At 43.2% G+C, this 24,898-nt stretch overlaps 1 protein-coding gene across 1 annotated transcript in view; it reads right to left on the bottom strand.

The window, feature by feature from the left end:
- CDH2 (cadherin 2) overlaps window positions 1-24,898 on the bottom strand; it is a 256,551-nt gene that overhangs the window by 34,410 nt on the left and 197,243 nt on the right. The window contains exons 8-14 of the mRNA XM_075533054.1: window positions 16,212-16,349; window positions 15,361-15,546; window positions 12,751-13,004; window positions 10,614-10,756; window positions 6,746-6,979; window positions 6,155-6,388; window positions 3,875-4,014 (exon numbers count right to left, since the gene is read on the bottom strand). Coding sequence (XP_075389169.1) covers window positions 3,875-4,014; window positions 6,155-6,388; window positions 6,746-6,979; window positions 10,614-10,756; window positions 12,751-13,004; window positions 15,361-15,546; window positions 16,212-16,349 — 1,329 coding nt within the window. The remainder of the gene's footprint in view (window positions 1-3,874; window positions 4,015-6,154; window positions 6,389-6,745; window positions 6,980-10,613; window positions 10,757-12,750; window positions 13,005-15,360; window positions 15,547-16,211; window positions 16,350-24,898) is intronic.

The following is a 24,898-nucleotide window of genomic DNA, read 5'->3' as shown; positions in this document are numbered from 1 at the left end:
ATGCTCAGGCTGCTGGAATGGGGGCAGGGCCAAGGCGGGCAACAAACTTATACGCAAGAACTGACCTTGCAGCAAAGAAAACCCTGCAAAGCGTTATAGTCTGCGAGGCCAGGAAACGAAGAGCCTCGAGATTGATCGTCATCAATGAATACATCTGACAACAGGTGCTTTGCCATTTGGTGTCAAGCACCAGCAATCTAGGTGGATGAGAAAAGAAGCATGTCTTTCCTTAAAACAACGAGCACAAATACAACCCTTTAAACAAGTTCCCGACACATGCTGGGGAGGACAGAGAACGGTAAAGAGTAACCTCGCCACCCCCATCCAATTCTTCCCATTTCTCTTATCCTCGGATTGTGTGTAGCAGTCAGATCTCTCTCTCTCTCTCTCTCTCTCTCTCTCTCTCTCTCTCTCTCTCTCTCTCTCTCTCTCTCTCTCCCCCCCCCCCCCTCTCTCTTTTAACTAATGTTGCACTGAGTTAGGTTAATGCCTAAAAAATTATGCACAATGACAAAAAGAAAATGCTGAAAGCAGAAGACTTATAAGAAAATGTGATCGATATGTTTGTTGATCATGAGAGCAGCCAAGGAACATGAAAGGCTAGTTCGAACAAGGAGTAAGCCAAACGTAAATTGGAATATTCAAAGACATTTATAATCAAAAAAACCTGAGCTATATCGATAGAACTACTTTAGTCAGGATGCTAAGCAGCTTTACACACTTGAGTCAAGTTTACAACATAGGTGAAACATGCAATGCTTCTCAATGAGAAGGCCGGGGTATTCTGAACAAGAACTTAACTTGGAGTGTGAGCCCTGGTGGTGATGGTTATGCGTTGGGCTGCTTACTGCGAGGTCAGCAGTTCAAAACCACCAGCCACTGGGCTGCAGGAGAAAGATGAGGCTTTCTAGCCTTAGAAATGCACAGGGGCAGCTCTATGAGTCCACAGCAGTGAATTAACTCGGAGTCAGGAGACAGGGTCTCGAGTGCTGACCCTGCCAACTACTAACTCTCGAGTCGAAATCACGGAACTTTCTGTGCACAGCAAACACTTACAGCCTGTCCCAAAGATTCAACACAGTAACGGATGTGAAAGTGCTTTGTTTGCACAAAGAGAAAGAGATCATGTCCTCAAAGGAGAAAAGAAAGGGATGAATATGTTCATGAAATCTGGCTTTATTCATGTTAACAAGCCTGGTAACCAGCATGGTGATGCAGTGTAGATCTAAGAAAGAAGACAAATTCATTTACTGATAATCATCCAAATCTCCAAATGCTGGGTTCATTTTTTTGATAACTCACCACGGAATTTACAAAAAGGAGTGGAAATACCATTACTAATAAATGTACCCAGAAAACATTTGCGATAGTGATTTTTTCCCAAGATTTTTAAAAATTTTGATAATTTCAACTGATAGTATACCAGAGTAGTTTGAAGATCTTGGTACCAGACAGACTTGAACTGACCTAACTAGTTGTACGACTGTAGAACCCAAACCCCTGCTCATTTCTGTTTTCCATCACAATAGAGGGGATTATTCACAGCACTAATATCACATACTGAGAACAGCTCAAAACATCCGTTGATAATGAGAGTGCGGAATGCACAAATTATGGATCTAAGATAATTGGAAGCCAATGGAAGAATAGAGAAGGAACGTGTGAAGATTGATACTCGATATGTTTAGCGGGCTGAAACGGACCAGAATTGGCCCTTCTGAATCAGACAAACATATGTATGTTCTACAACGCCCGTTCTGTCACATTGAAGAGGACTGGCATTGCATTCATTGCTAAAAGAGATCATTTCAAGATTTTTTCCTGAATTACAACACTGTCCGTGATAGGATAAGACCTATGTGTCTAGAAGGGAAAACAGTTAATATATTATTACAAAGTATGCACTATCCACTGATGGTGACAGAAGACAACACCAGAAAGATGTTTACCTGGATTTTATTGACTATGTACTCATTCAGTTGTATGGATCATAACAAATTATGACTAACATTGTGAAAAACAGGAATCCCAGAATACTTCATTGTGGCCAGCACAGCCTGTGCATAGATCTAGCGCAGTCATTTGAGGATACTGTTTGGTTTGAAATCAGGCTAGTTTTGTATCAGAATGGGATGCTTTTACCTTATTTGTTCAAACTCTAAAGTGATCAAATAATCAGAGAAGCAGTATTACTATGAAGGACAATATAGCATCAGGATTACGGGAGTGACATTAACAACCTGCAATATGCAGATAGCACAGCCTTGCTTGCTGAAAGAGAAGGGGACTTTCCGCTGTTATTAATGACAAAGACTAAAGAGCTCAGGGCGGATGGTACTTCAACATAAAGAAACAAAAAATCGTCACAGCTGGATCAATAAACATCATCCTGACAAACAGGAAAAAGATTGAAGTTGTCAAGGACTTAATTTCATTTGGATGCACAACCAAAGCCCATGAAGCAGCAGTGCCGAAAATAAATGATGCAATGCACCAGGTGTCTTTGCTGCAAACGATCTCTTTATGAAGGGCTGAAAAGCAAAGCTTACTTGGGGAACTGTGGTGTGCTTGACCCAACTGAGAGTATTGGCACTCATTTCATAGCTAATCAAAAGCTGGACAGTTAATTGGATTGATTGAAGAATGGGAAGGTTGAATTATGGTGTTGGAGAATATTGAATATACCATGGACTGCCAGAGGAATGAACAAATTGGTTTTAGAACAATAACCAGAATGGTATTTGGAACTGAGGACGTGTTACGGAGTGTGACCAGTCCCTAGAGAAGACCTGCAAGCTTGTTAAAGCAGAGGTTCAGCAACAGAGAAAAAGACCTTCAGTGGCATGGATTATTCACACAATGGCTATAACTACAGGTTGAAATCCAGCAACAATCGTGATGATCATGTTAGACTGGGTAGTGTTGTACATACAGTCACTATGAGTCAGAACAGATTCAGAGGGAGCTAACAACAAGAGCATTCAAAGTCCCTGGTACGTAAATGTTAGCTTTTTGTATGGTATCTGGAATGTCCTTCCGCTCTGATAGACAGCCTTGTTTCCCATGTATCAGTCCTGCTCTTCCTTGTAAATGCCATTCTACGTGTACACAGTATTTCAGAGTTTACATTATTTTATACCCTCAATGAAAACATTTATTGAGCAAGTCAGGAGGGAGGCACCATAACAGGCAGGATGGATACAAAGATGAGCCGGAATTGGTCTTTAAGTTCAAATGGTTCTCGGGAATCTTTAGGATGCTTCCATAGTCTTTGTGGGAAAAATCCCATTATCTTGTAATTCTACTTCTCCAGGAAATTTTTTAAGGCCCCCTGTAATAAAATCCTTGTAAAATTCTTGAGGAAAGAGGTGCCCCCTGCCTTTTTATCTCCAGTGATTAAGTGTCTGGAATATTACACTGACTTGGTATTTGCAGAATGTAGTTAAGTGTATTTTATACCATCCATGTAAATTTTCAGATTCCAGCATAGACACTACTTTTACTTATATTAATATTTATGAAGAATATTGAATGATGAAAAAAATTGTGAAGAAAATAATTTTATATAAAATATAAATCTAAATATTTTAATATCAATATAGTTGGGATGGGCTTAAATCCTAGATTCTTTGGCACCATGTTAACGAAAAATAAGTAAGGGGACATTTGACTTTTTTTTGAAAAACAAAACAAACGTCAATAAAACAAACAAAGCAAAACAAACCTCAAGAATGTTTAGCACGCATTGGAAAGCTTCCAGAAAATATCTGATAATATAACAATGGGAGAGAAACTTGATACCATTCGTTTCTCCCATTAAGTAAACTATATGATCCTAAGCATTCTTTTTTTAAAGATTTAAAATATTTCTCACCTGATCTTCTTCTCCTCCACCTTCTTCATCATATTTTAAAATATTATCTCTTACATCATCCTCGGGATCAATCAAAAGTTGCTTGGCCTGGCGTTCTTTATCACGGCGTTTCATCCACACCACAAACATCAAAACCAAGACTAGGGAGGAAAAGAGTAAAACACACAAAAAATATATTACTGTGAGTTTACCAGTCTGAGCTATCTAATCATTGAGTTCACTAATAGCTTATGTGCATGTGTTTCTATAGCTAGCTGGCAATGCAGTTTTCATTCTATTACCCCGTTCCAGCCTCTTATGACAAAAACCAGGACAATGCAGGGAAGAAATGCTGGGGCTCAGAGAAGAACAGGTCCATTTCTCCGTCACAGAATTCTCTGCCCTAGCTCTACCATTTACAAAATGCGGAATAACAACTTTTCCCCCCTATTACCTTGCTAGAGGGTAAGATTGATAAAATGCTTTTTAATCCTAAAATCCAAATTAAGCTAAATTGTTATACATTGTTTAATCGCTCTTTGGTTGATCCTGGTCAGCTGTCCTATGCCCCCCAAGTTAGGGAGAAATCAAGTTTCAGGGTGGATGGGTGTTTGCCAAGATGGCTGAGGTGGTGGGTGGGCTGGCTCAGAAATTGCATCTTTCTAGCCCCCAGTACTTTTTTAAAACTCCACCATGCTCCCTTCTGTTGCCGTCCAAGCCCATGTTTCAGGTTAAGAAGGCCAAAGGATTCGCGTGAGCACTGCAATAGCATTGGGATTTGCACTTGTGTTTTACACTTTGTGCCAGGTCTAGGGTTGATGTTAAAATCAGCACCAATTCATTTCCCTTCAAAGTGCCATCGTCGGTTCCTTCACATCATAATGTATCATACCTGCATCTCCCTTTATAAGCTTGGCATGTATGCCACATTTCAGATGAAACTGAAACATGTCCCTAAGTGCACATCTAGGAACACATTCTGTCTAAAGCCTGGGGATATCAGTTTACATCCTGAAGCAAAAGATTTAATGACTCTTATTTGAGCACATTTTTTATTATTGGCCATAAAAGTAAATATCCTCCTTTTAAAGCCAGATACATGATCTCATTTGCCATTGTTCCAAGGCGAAATCTAGCAAGTGGATTATTAGTATAGCATGCAGGTTTCAAATTATAGTCAAAGCAGTTTCCACACAGGAAGTAAAAATGCCCGGGCTTCCATAGTAATTGCTTAGCATAAAGAGACGGAATTCTAAATTACCAGAACACTTGTAAATGGAGAAAGCATAAAAGAAATGGCCAACATTTTCAAGAAAGTGATTGGTGCATGGCATGATCGCACAATAAACTAAGTCCTGCTGCTACTCCACAATAAAACACGAAGCTCAGGCCATTTATTCTTTAACCTGCGTGTTTAGAAGTGGTTCCTAAAGTACTTTCCAGTGGTTAATTTCCTGCATTCCACTGAACCAAAGATTGCAAAGTGTCTTAAAAAGGAGCAATTCCTTAATCTACACTTACTCTAAAGACAGATAATTTATCACGCTAGGTAATCATTTCTACCATCAAATGTGCTGCCTGAGAAGTACAATCTCTCCATTTTCGACACAGCCCTTCAAAAGCAAATACCCCGATCCTTGCATGACTGGAGCAGGTTGCTGACTGGGCTTTAGTTGAAGGAACGTGAAGGAAAGCAATATACTCATTTTCCTAAATCATCAACTACGTGCCACAAATTCATACTCAAATCGTAAGAGAGGTGCTCAAGGCAAGGGATGTTTGGCTCGGTTTGGGGAAAGCGTGTGCTACCGCGCTCCAAGCAATCCGCACCGGGAAAGCGCCGTGCCCGGGCCTGGAAGTGGGGTGCACAGCAAACGTCAGTGCTTCAAACAGTGCGCCGGTGCTTTCTCTGTGACAGGGCGCCGCTGTCCCATGTCTGATGGGTGAGGAAATGCTCAAAGGTAAAATGAAGGAAGGCGGTAGTTTACTTAAAAAAAATTTTTAACTCTTTACCTTGAAAATTTTAACGATGCAGATACAGATCATGGGCCAAAACATTTGCAAATTCAACAACCTTCACATGTACAAGGCAGTGACATCATCACATTACGCAGTCACGGCCCTTATCCGGTCCCAGATTTTGTCCCATCAGCCTTAAAGGGGCGCAATATCCCCCAAACACTGAGTTTTGGGACCCCCTCCCCTGCGCCCCCCCACCCCCCACCGCAGCAGCATCTGCCACTTCGCTAAATTTCCTAGAAGCAAAGTCATTGGGGTCCAAGAGGCAGTGGAAGCACTTACTGAGCAGGATGATGATGCAGAGCAGGATGGCGATGATCGCCCCGGTGCCCAGCCCCGCTCCCACAATCCTGTCCACATCCGTGCAGTCTCCGTTGGAGTCGCACTGGCAAACCTTCACGCGGAGGATGGAAATATTTGCTTTGGGAGGATTGCCCGAATCGGTGATAATGACCGGAACTTCATATATCCCTGCTTCAAGAAACTTGATCTTTAAATTAAGCTGAGCAAAGTCACCTGTGTGAAGGAGGAAAACACAGGGTGATGGTGAATGCCGAAGGCGGTGTAAAATGCACTTGCCAGAGTGTACCTACTACCTAGTAGCCTATCTGCCGCGGGTGAGAATTATGATGCTGGATGGTGAAGTTCATTCTGAGATCAACCAACCAAACCCACCGTCATCAAGTCGATTCAGATCCATAGCAACACTAAGCTGGGTTTCAACAGGAAGTGCTTTTAATACCTTATTTTAAAATGCTAACTATCTTTAAATAAAGGTTTAATGAGGTTATAAAGCACATTAAATCGACTTCACATCATCGGTTTCCAAAAACTCTCAATTGCACAGATATCAAATAATTAACCTGTTCTTACCATTAAGCCGAGTGATGGTCCAATTTCTCTTAATAGTCACCGGAGACAAGGGAAGATCAAACGCAAATGGCCCAGCATTTGGATCAATGTCATAATCCAGCGCTGTGATGTTAATTGAATTGGGGTCTGGGGTTTCACAGGTCTCTGCCTCTTGAGGTAACACTTGAGGGGCATTATCATTAATATCAAGTAAATAGATCTGCAGTGTCCCTGTTCCACTCATCGGAGGAATTCCTGAAGAAGGAGAGCAATTTTTTAAAAACATACTAAATAAGCCTCAAGTCCTGTGACATTCTCAATGTGTCTGGCCTTTCTTGCCTCATCGTTGTACAATGTTGGCCAAACCCAGTTGCCTCAGCACGGGGAGAGACTGCTTTAGGAGCAAGGATGACCTGAGTCCCACTGCTGCTCTGCAGGAGCTGAGCGCAGTGACGTGTGTGCTCCTCCAAGAGTGACCGGCGCCTTGTCCTCCCCACGTGCGCATCACTCAGAGCCCCGTGTGCACAGGGAATGACAGAGAAGTAGAACCAGGGGCTCTGGTTTTGTGGACTTCCTGCTGTGATAGAGAACCAGGATGTGTTCATGAAAGAGTATAGATGGCCTCCTCCTTTTACATTTCAAACATGGTTAAGAAACACTGTCATGTTGCTCAGACAAGTACTGTGGTGCCAGAGACCTCCTTTGGGGCAGGAACACTAGAAGGAATGATATGTATAATCTATCTCATTAGCATGGTCTGAAGGAGGTATACCAGACCAAGAGCCCGGGTGGCCGTAACCTGCTGTGGCCACGCCCTCTGGAACGGAGGAGCTGTGACAAGCATCAGTCTGATGAATTCCACAGCCTTTCTCCTCTCACTAGACAATCTCGTCACGCGGCAGTTTAGTTGCGTGCGATGCGTGCGATGTCTTCTGCCGCGCGACTCCGTTCTATCAGCACGGCACGCACATTCCTGGAGGGAATTCAAAGCCAGGCCAAATCACGGGAGACCCTGCTGAGGTTCCGGGAGCAGAGGGACCCAAGGCCCGTGGGAACCGTGGTTGCTCTACCACCACCGTGACGGCTGTGGTGATCCAAGGGCCACAGCCTTCCACAGACATCATTGTATTTGGTGTCCTTTGACTCTCGTCATAACTCTGCAGAGCAGACCATGCAAAATGCGCCATCAATAATGATTTTAAAACAAGGGCTTTTGTCAATCATCAGAGCTGGGCAGGTTTGATGCTCACCTTTCCCACCACCCTCAAGTATCTTTCCAAGGAGCATTTCCTCCACCTTGGTTGATAAAAATCAGGTTGGGATTTAAGGTAGACATACATACACCTAATTGTATGGCTCTCTAAATCTGAACATAATGGCTTAGGAAGTAAAACACACCAAAGGCACAGCCATCAAGTCTGACGCAGAGTGACCATATGGGACAGAGTAGAATTGTGCCTTAGGCTTTCGGAGACTGTAAACCTTCATGGGACCTGACAGCCTCATCTTTCATCCTCAGAACAGCTGACGGGTTTGAACCACTGACTTTGCAGCCAAGTGCTTAACCACAAGCGCTACCAAGGCTCTCGGTTGAAGATACACTGTGTTAATTTCCATTGCAGTGGAAAGCTGTCCCTTACCTCCAGTTTCATACTAATTCAAATTATATGGGCCCCCACTCTCCAACAGATGAGGTGTAGTCCCAATCCTGGGCAACTTGACCTAGTTTGCTCTTTGAAGCGGTGTTCAGTGAACATTAGGAAGGGCAAAACCTGTTCTTAGTGGTGCCCTTAAACAAAGAGGAGACAAGCAAGACGTACAGAAGGTCACGTGGAAAGGGAGCTACCTATGCAGCGCATACCAGCCAAGGAACGCTACCTGGAGCTACCTGAAGATAGGAGCGAGAAAAGGAACACCCAGAGGGAACCTGTCCCCGAGAACTGCCCTCCCGAACTGATAAAATCCATCTCTGCTCTTGGAGGAGACCCCGTGTGCGGTACTCTGTTCCTGTCGCCCTACAGGACACATCGTCATGCCAGTGGCAGAAACCGTTCCTGCCAAGTTCCCCGCTCACCAGGCCATGCATGAGGGGGCTTCAGAAAGTTTGTGGAAAAGTCCCATTATCTTTCTCCTCCGGGTCTGCATGAAGTTTCTGAAGCTCGCCGATATAAGAAAGAATTGGAAATATTGCTTTGGCCTTATCACCACTCCTGAGTTACCACAGCGCTTGATCTCAGCAAATCTTACTATACAGGATTTGGGAAGGTTCCACGACCCGGCCAGTATCGAAGGTGTTGCCGGGTCACGTTTTTCAAATTGCACACCTTGACTACTACAAGGAAGCCTGTGGTTTTTATTAAACACTGGCATTAATAGTTTGCCACGATGATCTTTTGAGCATATGGTTTAGGTTCAGTTTTGAAACTGAAAATTTTAAAAAATTTAAACCCAGCTGTAAAATACCGTTAGGAGCTATAGATAGGTTTATAGAGCCAGAGGCCTCGTCTTAGAAAGAACACCGTGTTGAAGAGATCATTGACCAACCTGCTCAAGGAAAGTCTCAACTGCTTCAAGTACATGATTTCGACACAATCCTCTGAGGCAGGCTTAAGCAGGTGAGGATGCGGGTCTCGGGAAAGGGCTGCTCTGGCGTAAGTGGTGCAGCTGCCACCACGGGCGGGGCCGAGTTCTCCTTGCACCGTAAAACGCTAGTTCAGACCCCACGGGACTCAGGAAAGACTTCAGTGCTTGCTTTCTACAAGGCACTTTGTCTTCCCCAAACCTTATATTGGAGAGTGTTCGTTACCCGGAACACCAGAGGACACTAGTATTTAAAAGCTTGTCACCGGTCTCACATTGAGAAAGTGGTGGAGATGAAGTTTGGATCCAGGTGACCCTGCCATCGAGACAATTCCAACTCATAGTCATCTTATAGCGTAGAACCGAATGGCTCCCTAGAGTTTCTGAGGCTGTAAATCTGTACAGGAGCAAACAGCCTTATCTTTGCCCCCCATGGACCCAGGTGGTCAGAGCTTACACTCTCAAACACAGGTCATTCTGAGAGCTAATGAAGCCAGAAAGTCCCTCCCTGGATTTACTGAAGTAACTTTGTATCTTGTTAGGTGCTGTTGAGCCCATGCTGATAGGACACAGTGGAACCGCCCCTAGGTTGGCGGGGCTGTAACCTTTCAAGCGGTGCACCAAGGCTTGTGTCCGGAAGAGTCCTTGATGGGTTCAAACAGTGGACCTTTCAGTTAGTAGCTAAGTCCTGTCACTATTGCCTCGCCAGGTGCACTTCAACACTGCTTATTTACTGATCTCCAAAGTTTAGAACTCAGCAGAAACCCAAAAAGAAGGGAGATAAAATATTTTTCAAAAACCACCTAAAACTAAATGTCATCTGCTAAAACTGCCCCAGTACAATTTGAATGTTTACAGATCCCAATTTACACACAAAATTAAGAGTTTCCTAGCCCGTGGCAGGCCAGACAGAGAGAATTCGAAAGAGGGCGACTTCTAGGAATAAGACACACTGATGTGGTAATTAGACTAGAAGAAATAGTAACAGAATCACTCAAAGAAACCCTGTGCCTGAGACAGGCACACAGTGCTGGAGGCATGAGCACTAGGGCCGCTATGGCTTCCAATCACAATACTGGGTTCCCCTGGAAGGTCTGGGGACATTGAGACCAGTTGTTACAGAAGACAGGGAACTAGGCCATAGAAAGCCCATCAGGAACGGGAAAGAAAAGTTGGACCTGAGAGTACTAAAGGTCAGCTTTCGAAACAATTGAGCTGGGTAGAAAACCGTACTTGCTGATGATGCACAATGAGGTGGCCCTCCTCTCTCCAACAATTTACAGATGGCGTGGGGACTCTAATTACGTACCATTGTCAGAAGCCAGGAACGTCGCGTTATATATATTGTTTTTCACATTTGGGGATTCTCTGTCTAACACAGCAATGGTACTTATTTGTCCATTCACGGGATCTATTTTTAGCCAATTGGCAGGGTCCGACAGTTTTGTGTATCTACAAAATGAAAACACAGCAACTTTAGTTAGCTTGCTATTTAAAAAAAAAGCATATTTTGCAGATCTGATTGTACTAGCCACCAGGTCACTAGTTTACATTTTTGTAGATTATGGACAGAAACAGCCCTGATCTGAGAAAGTGTTTCTGGGGCAATGGATTTGGAAGACAGATAAAGACTGCTCTTAGTCAGGCTTTTTATGAGTGTGAGAGGCATGCCTGGGAGTCAGTCGCCCCGTTGGGACCAAGGAAAGATTTAACATATCTTGTTTTAAGCTCTTATTTCATGTAATGAATGCTCTTGGTACAAATAGCATGCCTTCTAAATTAGCGAGTGTTCTAATGTATGAGACTTTAACTCCAACGGATGCTTATCTTTCTATCATGGAGACTCCTGCAGTGTTCTGCTACGCCATCCTGGCAGATGTGATGAAGACTCCAAGAGTCCAATTCTACTAGGATCTCACAGTGACCCTCCATCTCCAATTCACCTGTCCGTCAGGAAATGGCTACTTATCTATGCCTGTGTAAGGAATTTATTATCCTGGGCGGGGAGGAGAGGGGTGGAATTTTTCAAGTTAAGATAGCTGATGTATTTTTGCTATCGTTAGTCACCATGACGTCAATTCTGGCTCACGGTGACTGCAGTAATTACATAATTTCATGTCAACTTGAAGATACATAAAAGTGTAGGAGTGGTATTCAACCTGTAAATCAGGTCACAGCCTGATGGTGCCTCTTTGTGGGTGTGGCCTTTTCATAAGGAGGGTCCTGGGAACCTTCCCTTCTCCCTCCGCCTTCACCTTCCTGCTGGCTGACCATGCTTGCTGCCAGAGCCCTGGAGATGCAGCTACCACCATGGGCTACGCATGACTTTTCACCCACCGACCTGTGATCTTCCTGCACTCTGCATTATTGCATGTGGCTGTGTGAGTGTGATGAGGGACTTGTAGGCTAGTTTTGGCCTAATGGGCATGAGTTGGACTGGGCAGTTTTCTTGATATATAATTACTTCTTGATCTACAGCTCTTTCTTACACATATGTGAGTGTTACTGGATTTGTTTCTCTAGGTAACCTGGACAAACACAGCAACCATGGGTGTACAGCAGGGCTGTCTGGCAGATCCGCAAGCCTGTCTTCTGAAGAGCCACAGGGCAACCTTTCTGTAGAAGTCACCAGACTATTTAACTGCTTGCATCACCCAGGTCTCCAACCAATCTTGGAAACAATACACTGTGTCTGAAGGCTTTAAACAACCTTGTAGGATTTCAGTACATGGTATAGCTCGCGACTTCACTGTCTTGAGTTCAATTCATAGAGAAAAAGAGAGAGGACAAGATAGTCCTCTGCAGCAGTCCTTTCAAGAGGTTAAATAAGATATGAGTTAATTTTTTTAAGCGCCAGCACCAGCTGTGGAGAGTAGCTGCATGGGCATACCCTTCCGGCATCCACTTACTCATCTGAAAGTATAAATTAGATTTTGCTGAAGTTGGAAATCTTTACAGATAAGTTTTATATCGCCAATAACTGCTGTATAGGTAAGGGAAGAAAATAATTAGCTCTTAGATCTTACTTTTGGCATGAGTTTTCTTCTTCTTGGGCAGAGAAAAGATAAATGTTATAATTTTCTGTGAGTCTCCTATTTACTCATAGTAGACTCTTTCAGTGATGTTTGGTATCAAAGCTCAGGCAAAATCATTATCAATTGTTGTGTTCTGAATACAGAATGAAAAGAAAACAGAAAGGGGGAAGGCAAGAAAGAGGTGGGGACTTTCCCACCCTTCAAATGATGGCTAAAGTTGGTCTAGTTCATTTCCCATTGAAAACAGCCACCAACTGATGGACGGGGGAATTCGTGAAGTCGTTTTAAGTCATCATTATGAAATTAGTACTCTGGTTCCAATGAAAATTCTTATCAAGTGGTGAATTAAGTAGAGGTAGAATGCAGTACAGTGCATAATGAAGATTGCAAGACCACCGTGACACCTCGTACCTAATATTTTGCTGCATGTATCGATCTGGGTCCTGAGCAGTGAATGTCGTTAACATGGTACCAGCATGGAGGCCTTCTTCTTGGCGGATGATCTTGGGGTTGGGTACGAAATAGGGGTTTTCATTCACATCAATAACTGTAACAGACACTGTTGCGGTTGACTGAGGTGGGTGCTGGATACCCTTAGCTAATGGCACTTGGTTTTCTGCAGCGACAGTAAGGACAAACATCCTATTTGTTTCAAAGTCGATTGGCTGTGGGAAGAAAAAAGGGAAAAAACTTTATGTTAGGAGATACCAATAATCTGCAATCTGTTCCTCTTCTATCAACCACATTCCCCAAATATTTTACTTTTTCACTGACTGCACCATAAGGTTTTACTCACGTTTCTGGCAAACAAGCATTAGCAAAGTCAATGATGGGAAGATTTCTAACCTGTTTAAAGTCTTCACTACTAGGAGATTTATGTTCACAAAGTAATCCAAGTAATTACCGCACACGGATCCATTTGTTCAGGTACCTTGGCAAACTTGATTATTCTTAAGAGCAGCACCATTGATCAAAGGCACTAAACAATCTGAGGCAGAATGAGAAAATGTGGGACCAGTTCTATATTCTGAAATCTCTAGCACAAAGGATCTTGCCAGTTCAGAAAAGTGTTGATGGACGGCTCTCGTGAAACTGGCCAAAACACACACACGCACAAAAAGAGGAAAATTATGTCAGGGATTTAAGAAGGGGAAGAATGTCGTGAAATGCACTGTGCTGGCAGTGGTCCGACACTGCTTGGTGGGTCAGGATGATGGAATCTGTATGGGCTCCCAGTAAGATGGTTTTGGGGAAAAAAAGGAAAATGTGAAAATGCAGTAAGCTCTCCCCTCCCCAAAGAGCTGAACTTATCTGGGTGAAAATTATCATTCATACTTTGAAGAACATGTGTTGAAACGCACAGACACATGTACCCTTTTTAAAAAGACAATATGATTTGTTGGTAGAAGGTCCTTTTGGCTTTTTTTGTTTTGCTCTTTTGCCCTTCCTCAACAAATTAAATCTGGAGACTTCCAACATAATCTGGGGTATTTTACTGGCCTGTAAGAACCTCAAGTCTAAACACAACGTCCTAGGAAAATGCCATGTAAAAATCACTCTTCAAACCAAGGTTCACTTCTCCAGTTCAGTGAGGTCCCACGTTAACAGCCATGGAACCAGGAGTCTCAGGACCAGGCTGGACTCTCCCTCTTCATTTCCTCAGATCTCCTTCTTGTGGAAGCACAGTTCAGCAGTACCGTGCAGACGGGGCTTGGAGAGCTCATGGCTCACGGGCGGGCTTAAAACCTAGCCTGGCCGAGGCTCAGCCGAGAGCCACATTTTAGCACTGCATCAGTCTCTTAACCTGGACCGCATCCTCCAATCTTCAAACACATGCTCTGAGTGATTTCATTAGCCACGTGAAAATGTCTCTGATACAACATTTATTGATGTTAAGTGCCAGGCATGGTTTGGCGTTCTTCGGTGTACTTTAGATTCATTAATTCCTCATACACACACTCAGGCTTAGGCATTTCCTCCACTCTCACTCTCTGCGGGAGGAAATGGAGGCTGAGCCTTGGACACACCGCTAACGTAGCAGAGCTGGGATCTGAACTCGGGCAGACAGGCTGATTCAGACAGTTTCCAAGCCTTGCTGCCTGGGAACATGCCATCGTTTTCCTCAGGAATGTATAAAACTTTTGATAACTGGGCCGTCAGTGCGTTCTTCTGAAGAAGACCCTATGAAGGGGCTTCAAAATATGTGTGGAAACATTCCATTTCCCACAAGACTTTTGAGGCCTCCTAGTACTAGCGGTATTACAAATCGAGGGGGTGGGGGCAAGAAAGCAAATCACACAGGTAAGCAAGTCAGGGGGCTTCAATTTCAGGAGAGTTGGGGTGATAATTAAGAATTCATTATACTTGAAGAAACATCTCCATTGTCTTCAACACTCATTTTTGCTTGTTTCAGGCAATTAAAGATCAGAAGAACCAATTCCTTTCGGTCTTGAAAATGACATTAAAAATTGTTTTAATTAAAAAAAAATGACATTTAAAACCAACAGCAGAATTCAGAGCCTTCTCAGGCCCTCTTCTTCCCATGGTGTTTGATCTTACTTCAGGTATCAATGCTGCTTCATTATTGCTTGGATAATCATCTGTGGATACGAGACTAGTCTGTGGGACAGCACTCTGAACAGTTGTCAATGTGCCATCAAAAATCAGAGTCATGCACTCCATCATCTGTCAACTTCACTGACAGTTAATCTTCGGAGGCCACTGCTGCCTTCCGATTGGTCCAGCCATCTAAGTTGATTTATTCCCTGCATAATGTGAGGATGTCTGCAGCTATGTTGGTCCTGGCCTCAACAGACATTGAAAAGAAAAAAACATCATTTTCCCTAAGTACGTATTCATTCTAGATCTAAGGATAGTTGAAAGAAGGAATGGAAAGGAAGGGGAAGGAGAGAAGGAAGGAGAGAGGAAAGCAAGCTCTTGAGTCAAGAGCAACCTCAGGGACGCACGAGGCATGCACAGAGGTCCCCGGGCAGATCCCTGCCAAGCAGAGAGGGCACTTACTTTGACCACCGTGACTAAGCCGTCGTTGCTGTTGGGGTCTGTCTGGATGGCGAAACGCCCTGTCGGGTCTCCACCACTGATTCTGTACAGGGCATTCCAGGCTGGCGTGTGGGGCTGATCCTTATCCGTCACCGTGAGATTCGCTACTATGACATCTACCCTGTTCTCAGGAACTTCACCGTAGAACTACAGAACGACAAGGCTCAGTCAGAGGAGGGATGCGGGTCACTCAAGGACAGCATGTCCACAGCCACCCCACCCCTATGTTACAGCACCGTTAAATCTTTATTACGTCCACTAAACGAGGAGGCTGGGAATGCAGGTAATCGCAGCACGTTAATCTGACTTTAAAAACACGGATTTTTTTTGGTTTCACTAGCCCATTTTTCTACTAAATTATGCAACCGTGCCATTAATATTCAAATTAGCAGCCATTTCTGAGTCTGCAGGAGATGAATGTGGGGTCAGCGGAAAGGACTTGTCTATTAGAAGTTATTACACTTCAGCTAGACATGGCTAGGTGCTGAGCCATGGCATCAATCAGTCCTGTAATTCATGTACCTGGAGGTGTTTCTAAGCGCTTGGTTAAAACAGCACACGCCTTTGAGGACACTGCCACCCAGCAGCATCCTCCAGCCCCTTCCACAGCAAAGGAGGGGACACTCGCTCAGAACACAAACGCCTCCGGGTGCTTTCCGGACAGCTCGGTGACTGGCAAGGCTGGAGTCAGTAGCCATTCTAGAGCCTGGCGTATCCCAGCTGCCCCTGTTTATCACACGTCGTATTCAGGACAAACCATGTCGGGAATGGACCCCAGACCGGAAGGGCTGTGCGTGGAAGGCTGTGCTTACCGTCATGGCTGTAAACTCCGGGGGATTGTCATTGACGTCAGTCACAGTGATGACCGCCGTGGCCGTGTTGGACAGGCCATAGGTGGGATTCCCTTCCATGTCTGTAGCTTGAATTATTAATGTGTACTGTTGCACTTTCTAAAAGACATAAGGATAAAAGCACTTAAATGAAACTCATTCCTCAAGAAGACATAACAGTTGTTCTGTAAATGGGTCTTTACTGCACGTGGAGAACACAGCATTATTCACTCTGATTAGCAGTGTTTGAAATTTCCCAAGTGGCGTTTACTTTAACTTAGCAAGAAGGGCAGGTCTGGTCCTTGTCTCAGTAGATGGAACAGTGTAGATTCACCTCTGGGATGAGAGAGGACAGCAGTGCTGATGTGTGAAATTCCCAGGGAGCCCGAAGCCTACCTCTGCTTCCAACCTTTCACGTTCTTCTGAATGTCAACAGACTGTGGTTAAGTACGAAAAGGCTTTCATTTACTTCCACATCTGTTCGTGTCTACCCATTTTAAACTTGAATGACAATGAAGACTAGCAAGAGACAAAGAAGAAAGCATGTATATATCACCACCTATATGTGTTTTCCTTTTACGTATTATATACGTCCCTTCTCCTATAACAGGGCTGATGAAATATTCCCCAATCCCATTAATGCACACCATTCCCAATAAATAAAGAATAGCATATTATTCAATGGAAGTCCCTTGGTGTTTTAACAGTTAAGGCACTTGGTGAGGTTTATGCCTGCCCAGAGAGAGGACTGAAAACCTACTTCTGAAAAATCAGCCACTAAAACCCCAGCTATCAAAAGATATACCATGTGGGGTCTCAAAGGCTTGAAGATAAAAAAGAGGCCATCTAGCTCAGAAGCAACAAAGCCCACATGGAAGAAGCACACCAGTCTGTGTGATCATGAGGTGTCGTTGGGATCAGGTATCAGGCATCTAAGACTCAGAAAACAACCAAACACAAGGTGAATGGGGGAAGAGGGGCATGGAGTGGAGATCCAATGCCCATCTGCAGACAGTTGGACGTCCCCTCACAGAGGGGTCACAGGGAAGAGATGAGTCAGTCAGGGTGCAGTATAGCACTGATGAAACAAGCAACTTTCCTCTAGCTCTTTGGTGCTTCCTTTATCCCACTATCATGAGCTCAATTCTACCTTACACATCAGATTAGACCAGAGAATACACACTGCTACAGATAAGAAACCACAACACAGGGCATCCAGGATAGATCAACCCCTCAGGGCCAACAAGGAGAGTAGAGATAGCAGGAGAATTAGAGGAGGGTGGAGGGAGGAAGGGGGAATCCATTACAAGGATCAACTAGAACCCCCTCCCAGGGGGACGAATAACAGAAAAGTGGTGAGGGGCGATAAAGGACATTGTAAGGTATGGAAAAAACAATCTATAACTTATCAAGGGTTCATGAGAGAGGGAGGGAGGAAGGGCGGGGGAAGGTATGGAAAGAAATGGGGAACTGATATCAGGAGCTCAAGTGGGAAGAGAATGCTTTGAAAACGATGATGGCGCCATATGTGCAAATGTGCTTGACACATTGGAGGAATGTATAGATTGTGATAAGAGATATAAGAGCCCCCCTAAAAGAGTATTTAAGCAACAACACTACAAAGCACTGCCACGGATGCATGTGGGAGCATCATGAGTTGCAATTGACTGGGGCAGGAACCAGCATATTCTTAAACAGAAACCCAAAACCCAGTGAAGTGGTTTACCTCTCTAGCCTGAGTCCTGGACCACAGCAGGGGCTTAACAATTGTATGCTGGAGAGTACTGCTATGTGTACCTAACTGATTAGGCCTATTATTTTGAGAATAGGCCTATGATGGATACAGCCACATTTGCAGTTGACAGCTAATACCAACTAGGCACCCACTGCTTTCAGATTCCAGACGGAATTATTTTAAAGGCGGAACCCAATTAAGCTGTAATGTATCCAAGAGCACATCTTCAGATTGTCTGAGACGTCCGTGGCACTAGCCAACCAAATTTGCTCCTAGGATAATTTAACCAAATAGCATATCTGAAATAATTTGACGTCTCTGTGAAAATTGGAACAGATTTTTAAAAAATCACCCTCACAAATGTTAAAAGATTCTGAACACAACTGTCTTCTTCATACAAAATAAACTGTCACTGCAAAGTGTGGTTTTCCTGGTTCTAAATATAACTAAGATTATGAATGGCCATTCTTAAGGGATTTCTGGAACTTGGACAGAACAGACACAGATGTAGCATTTGATTTAGTTGTTAATGGCCAGGGCTGGGTAGGGGGACCAGTGGGGGTGGGGAAGGGGGTAAAGCAGAGTAGGAGGGAAATCCAACCCTCCCACAGTAAATTCTGAAGTCTCTTTCCACCCAAAGGCCACTGGCAAGCAGTTACTCATTCCAGGTTTTTGTTTTTTTCCCACAAAGAGAAAATACAGTACTTTTCAATTGAAGGTTAAAAAAAAAAAAACAAAGAAAGAACATTGCTGGTTGATCATTTAAATATTTTTTAATCCCTGTCACCTTTTTATAATGCTTACATATGCTAAAACATTTTCAATGCCTTTCTTTGCTGATCAAGAGTAATTTCCATTTAATGCTCTCATGGGTAGTGAAAGAATTTTGGAGGGCATTCAGTTCAGCCTCCCAGCTGAAAACCATGAAAAAAAAAATTTGTTATGACTTTGAAATGCCATTTCTGTTAGCTTTTATATGCAGAAGCACACGAACATTTTCCCCAAAAGGGTGGGGTGTGGGTGTGGGGATGGAGTTTTTTAAAAGAAGATTAAGAAAACCCATGAAGATATTTTATGGAGATACAGTACTGTCTTAGATGTTCGCTCTGCAAAGATCTTTAAAATTATATAAGCATAATAAATGCAATTTGCCACTGAGCTGAAACTGAGATCAGTGGATAATACTTATAATTTTCTAATGCTTCCAGCTAGTTATGAAATCTATATTATAAAAGAATATTGCTTATTGTGAAATATAGGATTTCTTCAAATTAAAAAAAAACCTCATTTCACAAATAATATCTCCATTTTAAAATGTTTGGTTGGTAAAATGTTCTTTCATTTAGCAGGGAACACACAATAGCCTGCATTTTAACAACAGAACTATTCAGAGCTTTTGGCTAATTTGTTCACTAGGCATCTGGTTCTGAAAGGCAGACTTTTGGATTCCACAAGAATTTGATTTCCCACCCTTCAATTCCCAAATCTGATAAAGTGATATCCTGCTTAAGCACTTCCCCCACTTCCTGTTCCAAATGGAATAAAATGCCAACTCATCAGCTAGCTGCCAGTCTTTCCTTCTCTGTGATTCAGCTATCTTTCCAAAAACCACCATCTTTCATTCACTCGACCTTCTTTATTTCCCACTTCATGCCTTGGCGGCACAGTGGTTATTTGCTGGGCCGCTGACTGCAAGGTCAGCAGCTCAAAACCACCAGCTGACTCTCAGCTGATTCAGGAGAAAGTTAGGGTTTTCTAATCCCCTAAAGAGTTACAGTCATGATCTAAATCCTACCTAGCAAGTCTGACTAGACCAGAGGATGTACACTGGTATAGATGGGAACTGGAAACAGGGAATCCAGGGCGGATGATCCCTTCAGGACCAGGGTTATGAGGGGTGATACTAGGAGGGTAGAGGGTGAGTGGGTTGGAAAGAGGGAATCAATTATGAGGATCTACATGTGACCTCCTCCCTGCGGGATGGACAACAGAAAAGGGGGTAAAGGGAGAGGTCGGACAGGGCAAGATATGACAAAATAATAATTTATAAATTATCAAGGGCTCATGAGGGAGGGGAGAGCAGGGAGGGAGGGGGTAAAAAAGAGGACCTGATGCCAAGGGCTTTAGTGGAGAGCAAATGCTTTGAAAATGAGGGCAAACAATGTACAGCTGTGCTTTACACAATTGATGTATGTATGGATTGTGATAAGAGTTGTATGAGCCCCTAATAAAATGATAAACAAATGATTTATATATATATATATATATTATATATAAAAGATTGCTGGTACATGGTGGCCCAGACAGATGACCCCTCAAGGACACTGACAGGAGTAATGGTTTCCAGAGGATCCAGGAAATGAGAGGGGCTGGCGGGGGGAGGGAGTGGGTGGGGGGTGCGGGGATAGACAGGGGAGTTGATAGCATTGTTGGTTGCATAGGCCCACCCAGTGGGATTGCACAACAGATCTGCATGGGATGTGAAGGGATAGATTGAAATGAGTAAGATATGTCAATAAAAATATTATTTAAAGAAACAAAAAGAGTTACAGTCCTGTGAACCTACAGGGTGGCTATGAGTTGGCATTGACTGGACAGCAGTGGGTGAATAAATGCCTTGGCACGAACTGATGTCATTGACTTTGCTATTTCCTTCTTCCACTTGTCAACTGGAAAGATTTAGCTGCTCCCCATATCCTCCAGAAAGAGCTGGTTGTCACAATTGGTGGGGAGCTACTGGCTCAGATAAAAAACATCCCACAAGGATTCACATGTGACCTCTTCCCTGGGAGAGGGACAGCAGAGAATGGGGGGGAGGGGAGACTCCGGATAGGGCAAGATATGACAAAAAACGATGTATAAATTACCAAGGGCACATGAGGGAGGGGGGAGAGGGGAGGGAGGGGAATAAAAAGAGGACCTGATGCAAAGGGCTTAAGTGGAGAGCAAATGCTTTGAGAATGATTGGGGCAGGGAATGTATGGATGTGCTTTATACAATTGATGTATGTATATGTATGGACTGTGATAAGAGTTGTATGCACCCCTAATAAATTGTTTAAAAAACATCCCACAATGCACAGAGCACTACCCCACATCAAAGAGTGATCCGGTTCAAACGTCAACGGGGCACAGATTGAGAAATCCTCACTTAGAGTATTGCTCTCGCCAGCTTGAAGCTGGTACACATGGAGACTTGCGAGTCTTTCAGGCAGCCTGACTGCTACCAGGACATACCTCTCTCAAGGTCTTTAGTTGCTAAGGTTGTCAGCAGTCCTTAAGGAGCCCTGGTGGTACACAGTGGCTTAAGAGTTGGGCTGCTAATCACAGGGCCACTGGTTCCAACCCATAAGCCAGTCCATGGGTGAAAGATGAAGCTGTTTGCTCCCTTAAAATTTTCTAGTCTTGGAAACCCTATGGGGCAGTTCTACTCTGTCCCACGGGTGGATATGAGTCAGAACCACCTTCACAGCAAAGGGAGTTGCTGTGGTGTCAGCTTGTACGCCTTTCCTTGGCCCTCTCTCCACACACAGACACACTCACCTTCCCAGGTCCTACCTCTGTTCATGCTTATGTCGCTGGTATAGCACAAAATGCCTGACACAGAGCAATCAAGAAATACATGCTTCTGAGTTTGCTTTTGGAGGCATGAATGGAAAACATGGGCCTAGTGCTACCTTGTAAGTATCATTTCAGGTTAGGGGGAAAACCTCCTGACTTCTTAGGCTAGCTGTCACTTATTTTCTAACGCATACACAGAGAACATAAACTAGATCAATGTTTCCCTTACTGCAGTGATTCACAAATCATCTTGCCAGTGTCTTCCTGTCCTCATATTTCTGCTTTCTGTCACCTACTATTACGTGGATATTAACTCCCTTAACAAAAACTTAATTTATTGTAAAAGTACTATTAAGTAGAAAACTAGCATCCCTTGCCATAAATAGTAACTGTAAAATTAAGCATTCATATAATTATTAGATTCTGGAATTATCTCTTTGATGGAGTGGCAAATAAAACAATAGTGGTTTCTCGTCATCCCTAGAGCGTAGCCACACACTCATTTGTCACCCAAAATTTTATCAAATGTTTACCCAATGCTAACTACTGTTCTGAGGACCTGGAAACTATAAAACAATAATTAGCATTCGTGGAGCACTAATTATGTGACATACTCTATGTTATCTCATTTCGTCTTCCCAATCATCTTTTCAGACAAATGGGTATTTTTATCCACATTTTACATGTGAGGCAAGCAAGGCTTGGAAAGGGTTGAGAAAGCCTGCTAGGGCCAACCAGCCTGGTGACAGACACAGCTTTGAAAGCAAAGGCTGTGCCACTAGTCAGTCCATTATATATAAGTGTGCCACATCATACTACATGTACAGTATTGAATACCTAGAGCAGGGCATGCGGACAGAAAACTTGATTTCTGGGAGTGGAGGATTAAGACCTAATTCGCCTTTGACCTGGAAAGGAAAGGCTAAGCCACGTGACCATTTCTTTAGGGTCTCAGCTCAATATGGAAGGGAAGAATCCAGATATAAATTTCTGCATAACTGGTTCCTGTGGGTGCCCAGAGGACAAGCTCAGGACTGGATCTCAGAAGGGTGAGGGTGAGCCTTATTGAGAAATTAGAGTTTTTCTGTTACAAGGATATGGGAAAGGATCATCTAGCAGAAAAACACCCAGAAAAGACTATAAAATGTCAGATTTGAGCAGAGAGCTGTATGAGTTTTGGGGTGATATGAGCTTCTCTCTCACTGAGCGCTAAGGAACTTTTGGGAGATTAGGCTACAGAAGTCTTTGGGGGGAAAAGTCACACTAGGCTATAATGTCATGGTACAGAGCTCTTACTTCCATCTATGGACCATGGCAGCGGTATTGTATCTTAGAGAAGATTCAGTACATTGGCAAAGCCTACAGAGAAGACTGGAGACACAACAGAAAACAGGAGGATCATTTATTCAAGACAGAATAAGGAGTTGAAGACACAAGGAAAATGCTTGAAAACAAGAAAAGGGAATTTCCTTTTGCCATAAGAAAAATGGTAAAAAGAAGTAAAAGTGAAAGTGCTTAGCCAAGAGACGCTGCCGCTGCCACTGATGAGCGAACAGGGAAATGGAAGCTGGAGGTACTGAACACTGCTGAGTGCTTTCTTCACCTCCCTGCACAATTACTCCAGCAGTCGCACCAGGCGTCGGTCATTACCATCCGCATTCTACTGATACAGGATCAGAGGGTTCACTTGACCTCTCCGAAGACCCCACAGCCTGGACTGGGTAGAGCCAGAATCCATAGCTACCGAAGTAGTGACTCAGCAGAATCCTGTCCCTTTTATATTTATACATTTAAATATATAAATATAAAAAATATATTTTAAAAGGGTGACAAGAAGTGGCATCACAGCATAAAGTCACAGGAAGTCAAATGGAGATTTTTCAAAAGAAGTCTAGTTAATGTGATGGCGACTGCTTTAGGCCCAGAGAGCCCCCTGCAAAATGGATACCTTTTAAACCTGTCCATGAAACAAAAAGTAAAAAGCCTGAATCACATTATGCATTTCAATGACTAGATGTTCAATCACTTAAGGCATATATCCTGGGAGAATGAAGACAGAAATTAGTTTCTGTAGAAAGAAACTTTGGACTTTTTTAGAAATAAAATATTCTGGAGCTTGGATGAGGCTTGAAAGAGTCAAGTCATTTCTCCCGCAAGCCACATGCACAATTACCATAAGCGAATGCATGTAGAATTACCATAAGCGATCACATGTAGAATTACCATAAGCCATCACATATAGAATTACCATAAGCCATCACATGTAGAATTAACATAAGGATAAGGATAGATAGAGGTTTTGTTATGTTAAATGACTTTCAGAAAATGAAAGGTTTCCATAATTTTCCATATCTCATTGTTGTATTTAATAATTTCACTGTCAGGAATTTATGTCGCCTATGGTACAATCTAACTTCAGACTCTATAGTTTTATATCCATTTCCACACTAGTTTCATCGGGGCCTAGTGAATAGCTAGCTTGTATCCACTGTACGATACATTTGCCCACCATTACAGTCTGACTTCAGACTCACCCTCTAAATTGAAAGAAGCCTCTTTGGTTTTTAAATGTGGTTATTCTGCTTTGGTAAAACTGTCTTTAGCTTTCTAAGCCTGGCTATTTGCATAAGACAGGTGACATGATGGGAATACTCCTGAATGAAAACCAGTTTCCGACCCATTCCTGCCTCTCCTGAAGGAGTAGGAACAAGAGGGAGTCAGGTGCATTCTTAGGTGAGCACACCCTGGCCGTATGCACAATGAGAAGAAACAGATGCACAAAGTCGCACATAATCAGAATGTACAACATACAAAGTATGCCTCAGGGGAAACAGGAAGTTTGTCCAAAGTGAAATGGAACTTTTGAAGACCAGTCCCTGAGAATCAGAGCACTAACATGCACTAAATTGGCCATTTGAAATGGGATTGACAGAAGAGGAGCAGTGTCACAATCACTGACAAAATGAACATTTTAATATATATCCAGAAATACCAGGATGCCAGTGATAAGATAATAAACATACACCTACAAGGAAGACCAGTTAATATGACTATTATCCAAATATACACACTGACTCATATTCAAGGTGATGAAACGGTAATCTGCAGATGAAATCCAAAGTCACTGACTATTATTGGAGACTGACATATAGAAGTTGGAAACAAAATAGAAGGGTTAATAGTTGGAAAATATTCCCATGGTGTTAGACAATACCAAGATTGACTATACCAAGCATAGATTATGATGATGCAGTGTGTTACAAGTTGAGCCACTATAATTGTTAAGCCAGCAGTGGAAACCACCAGCTGCTCTGGGGGAGAGACATGAGCCTTTTTATTTTCATAAAGAGTTATAGTTTCAGAAACCCAGAGGG

Source organism: Tenrec ecaudatus, chromosome 15, assembly GCF_050624435.1.
Source record: "Tenrec ecaudatus isolate mTenEca1 chromosome 15, mTenEca1.hap1, whole genome shotgun sequence".
Classification (NCBI taxonomy): Eukaryota; Metazoa; Chordata; class Mammalia; order Afrosoricida; family Tenrecidae; genus Tenrec; species Tenrec ecaudatus.
Note: the sequence above shows the minus strand (reverse complement) of the source record. Positions and strands in the feature narration are given on the sequence as shown.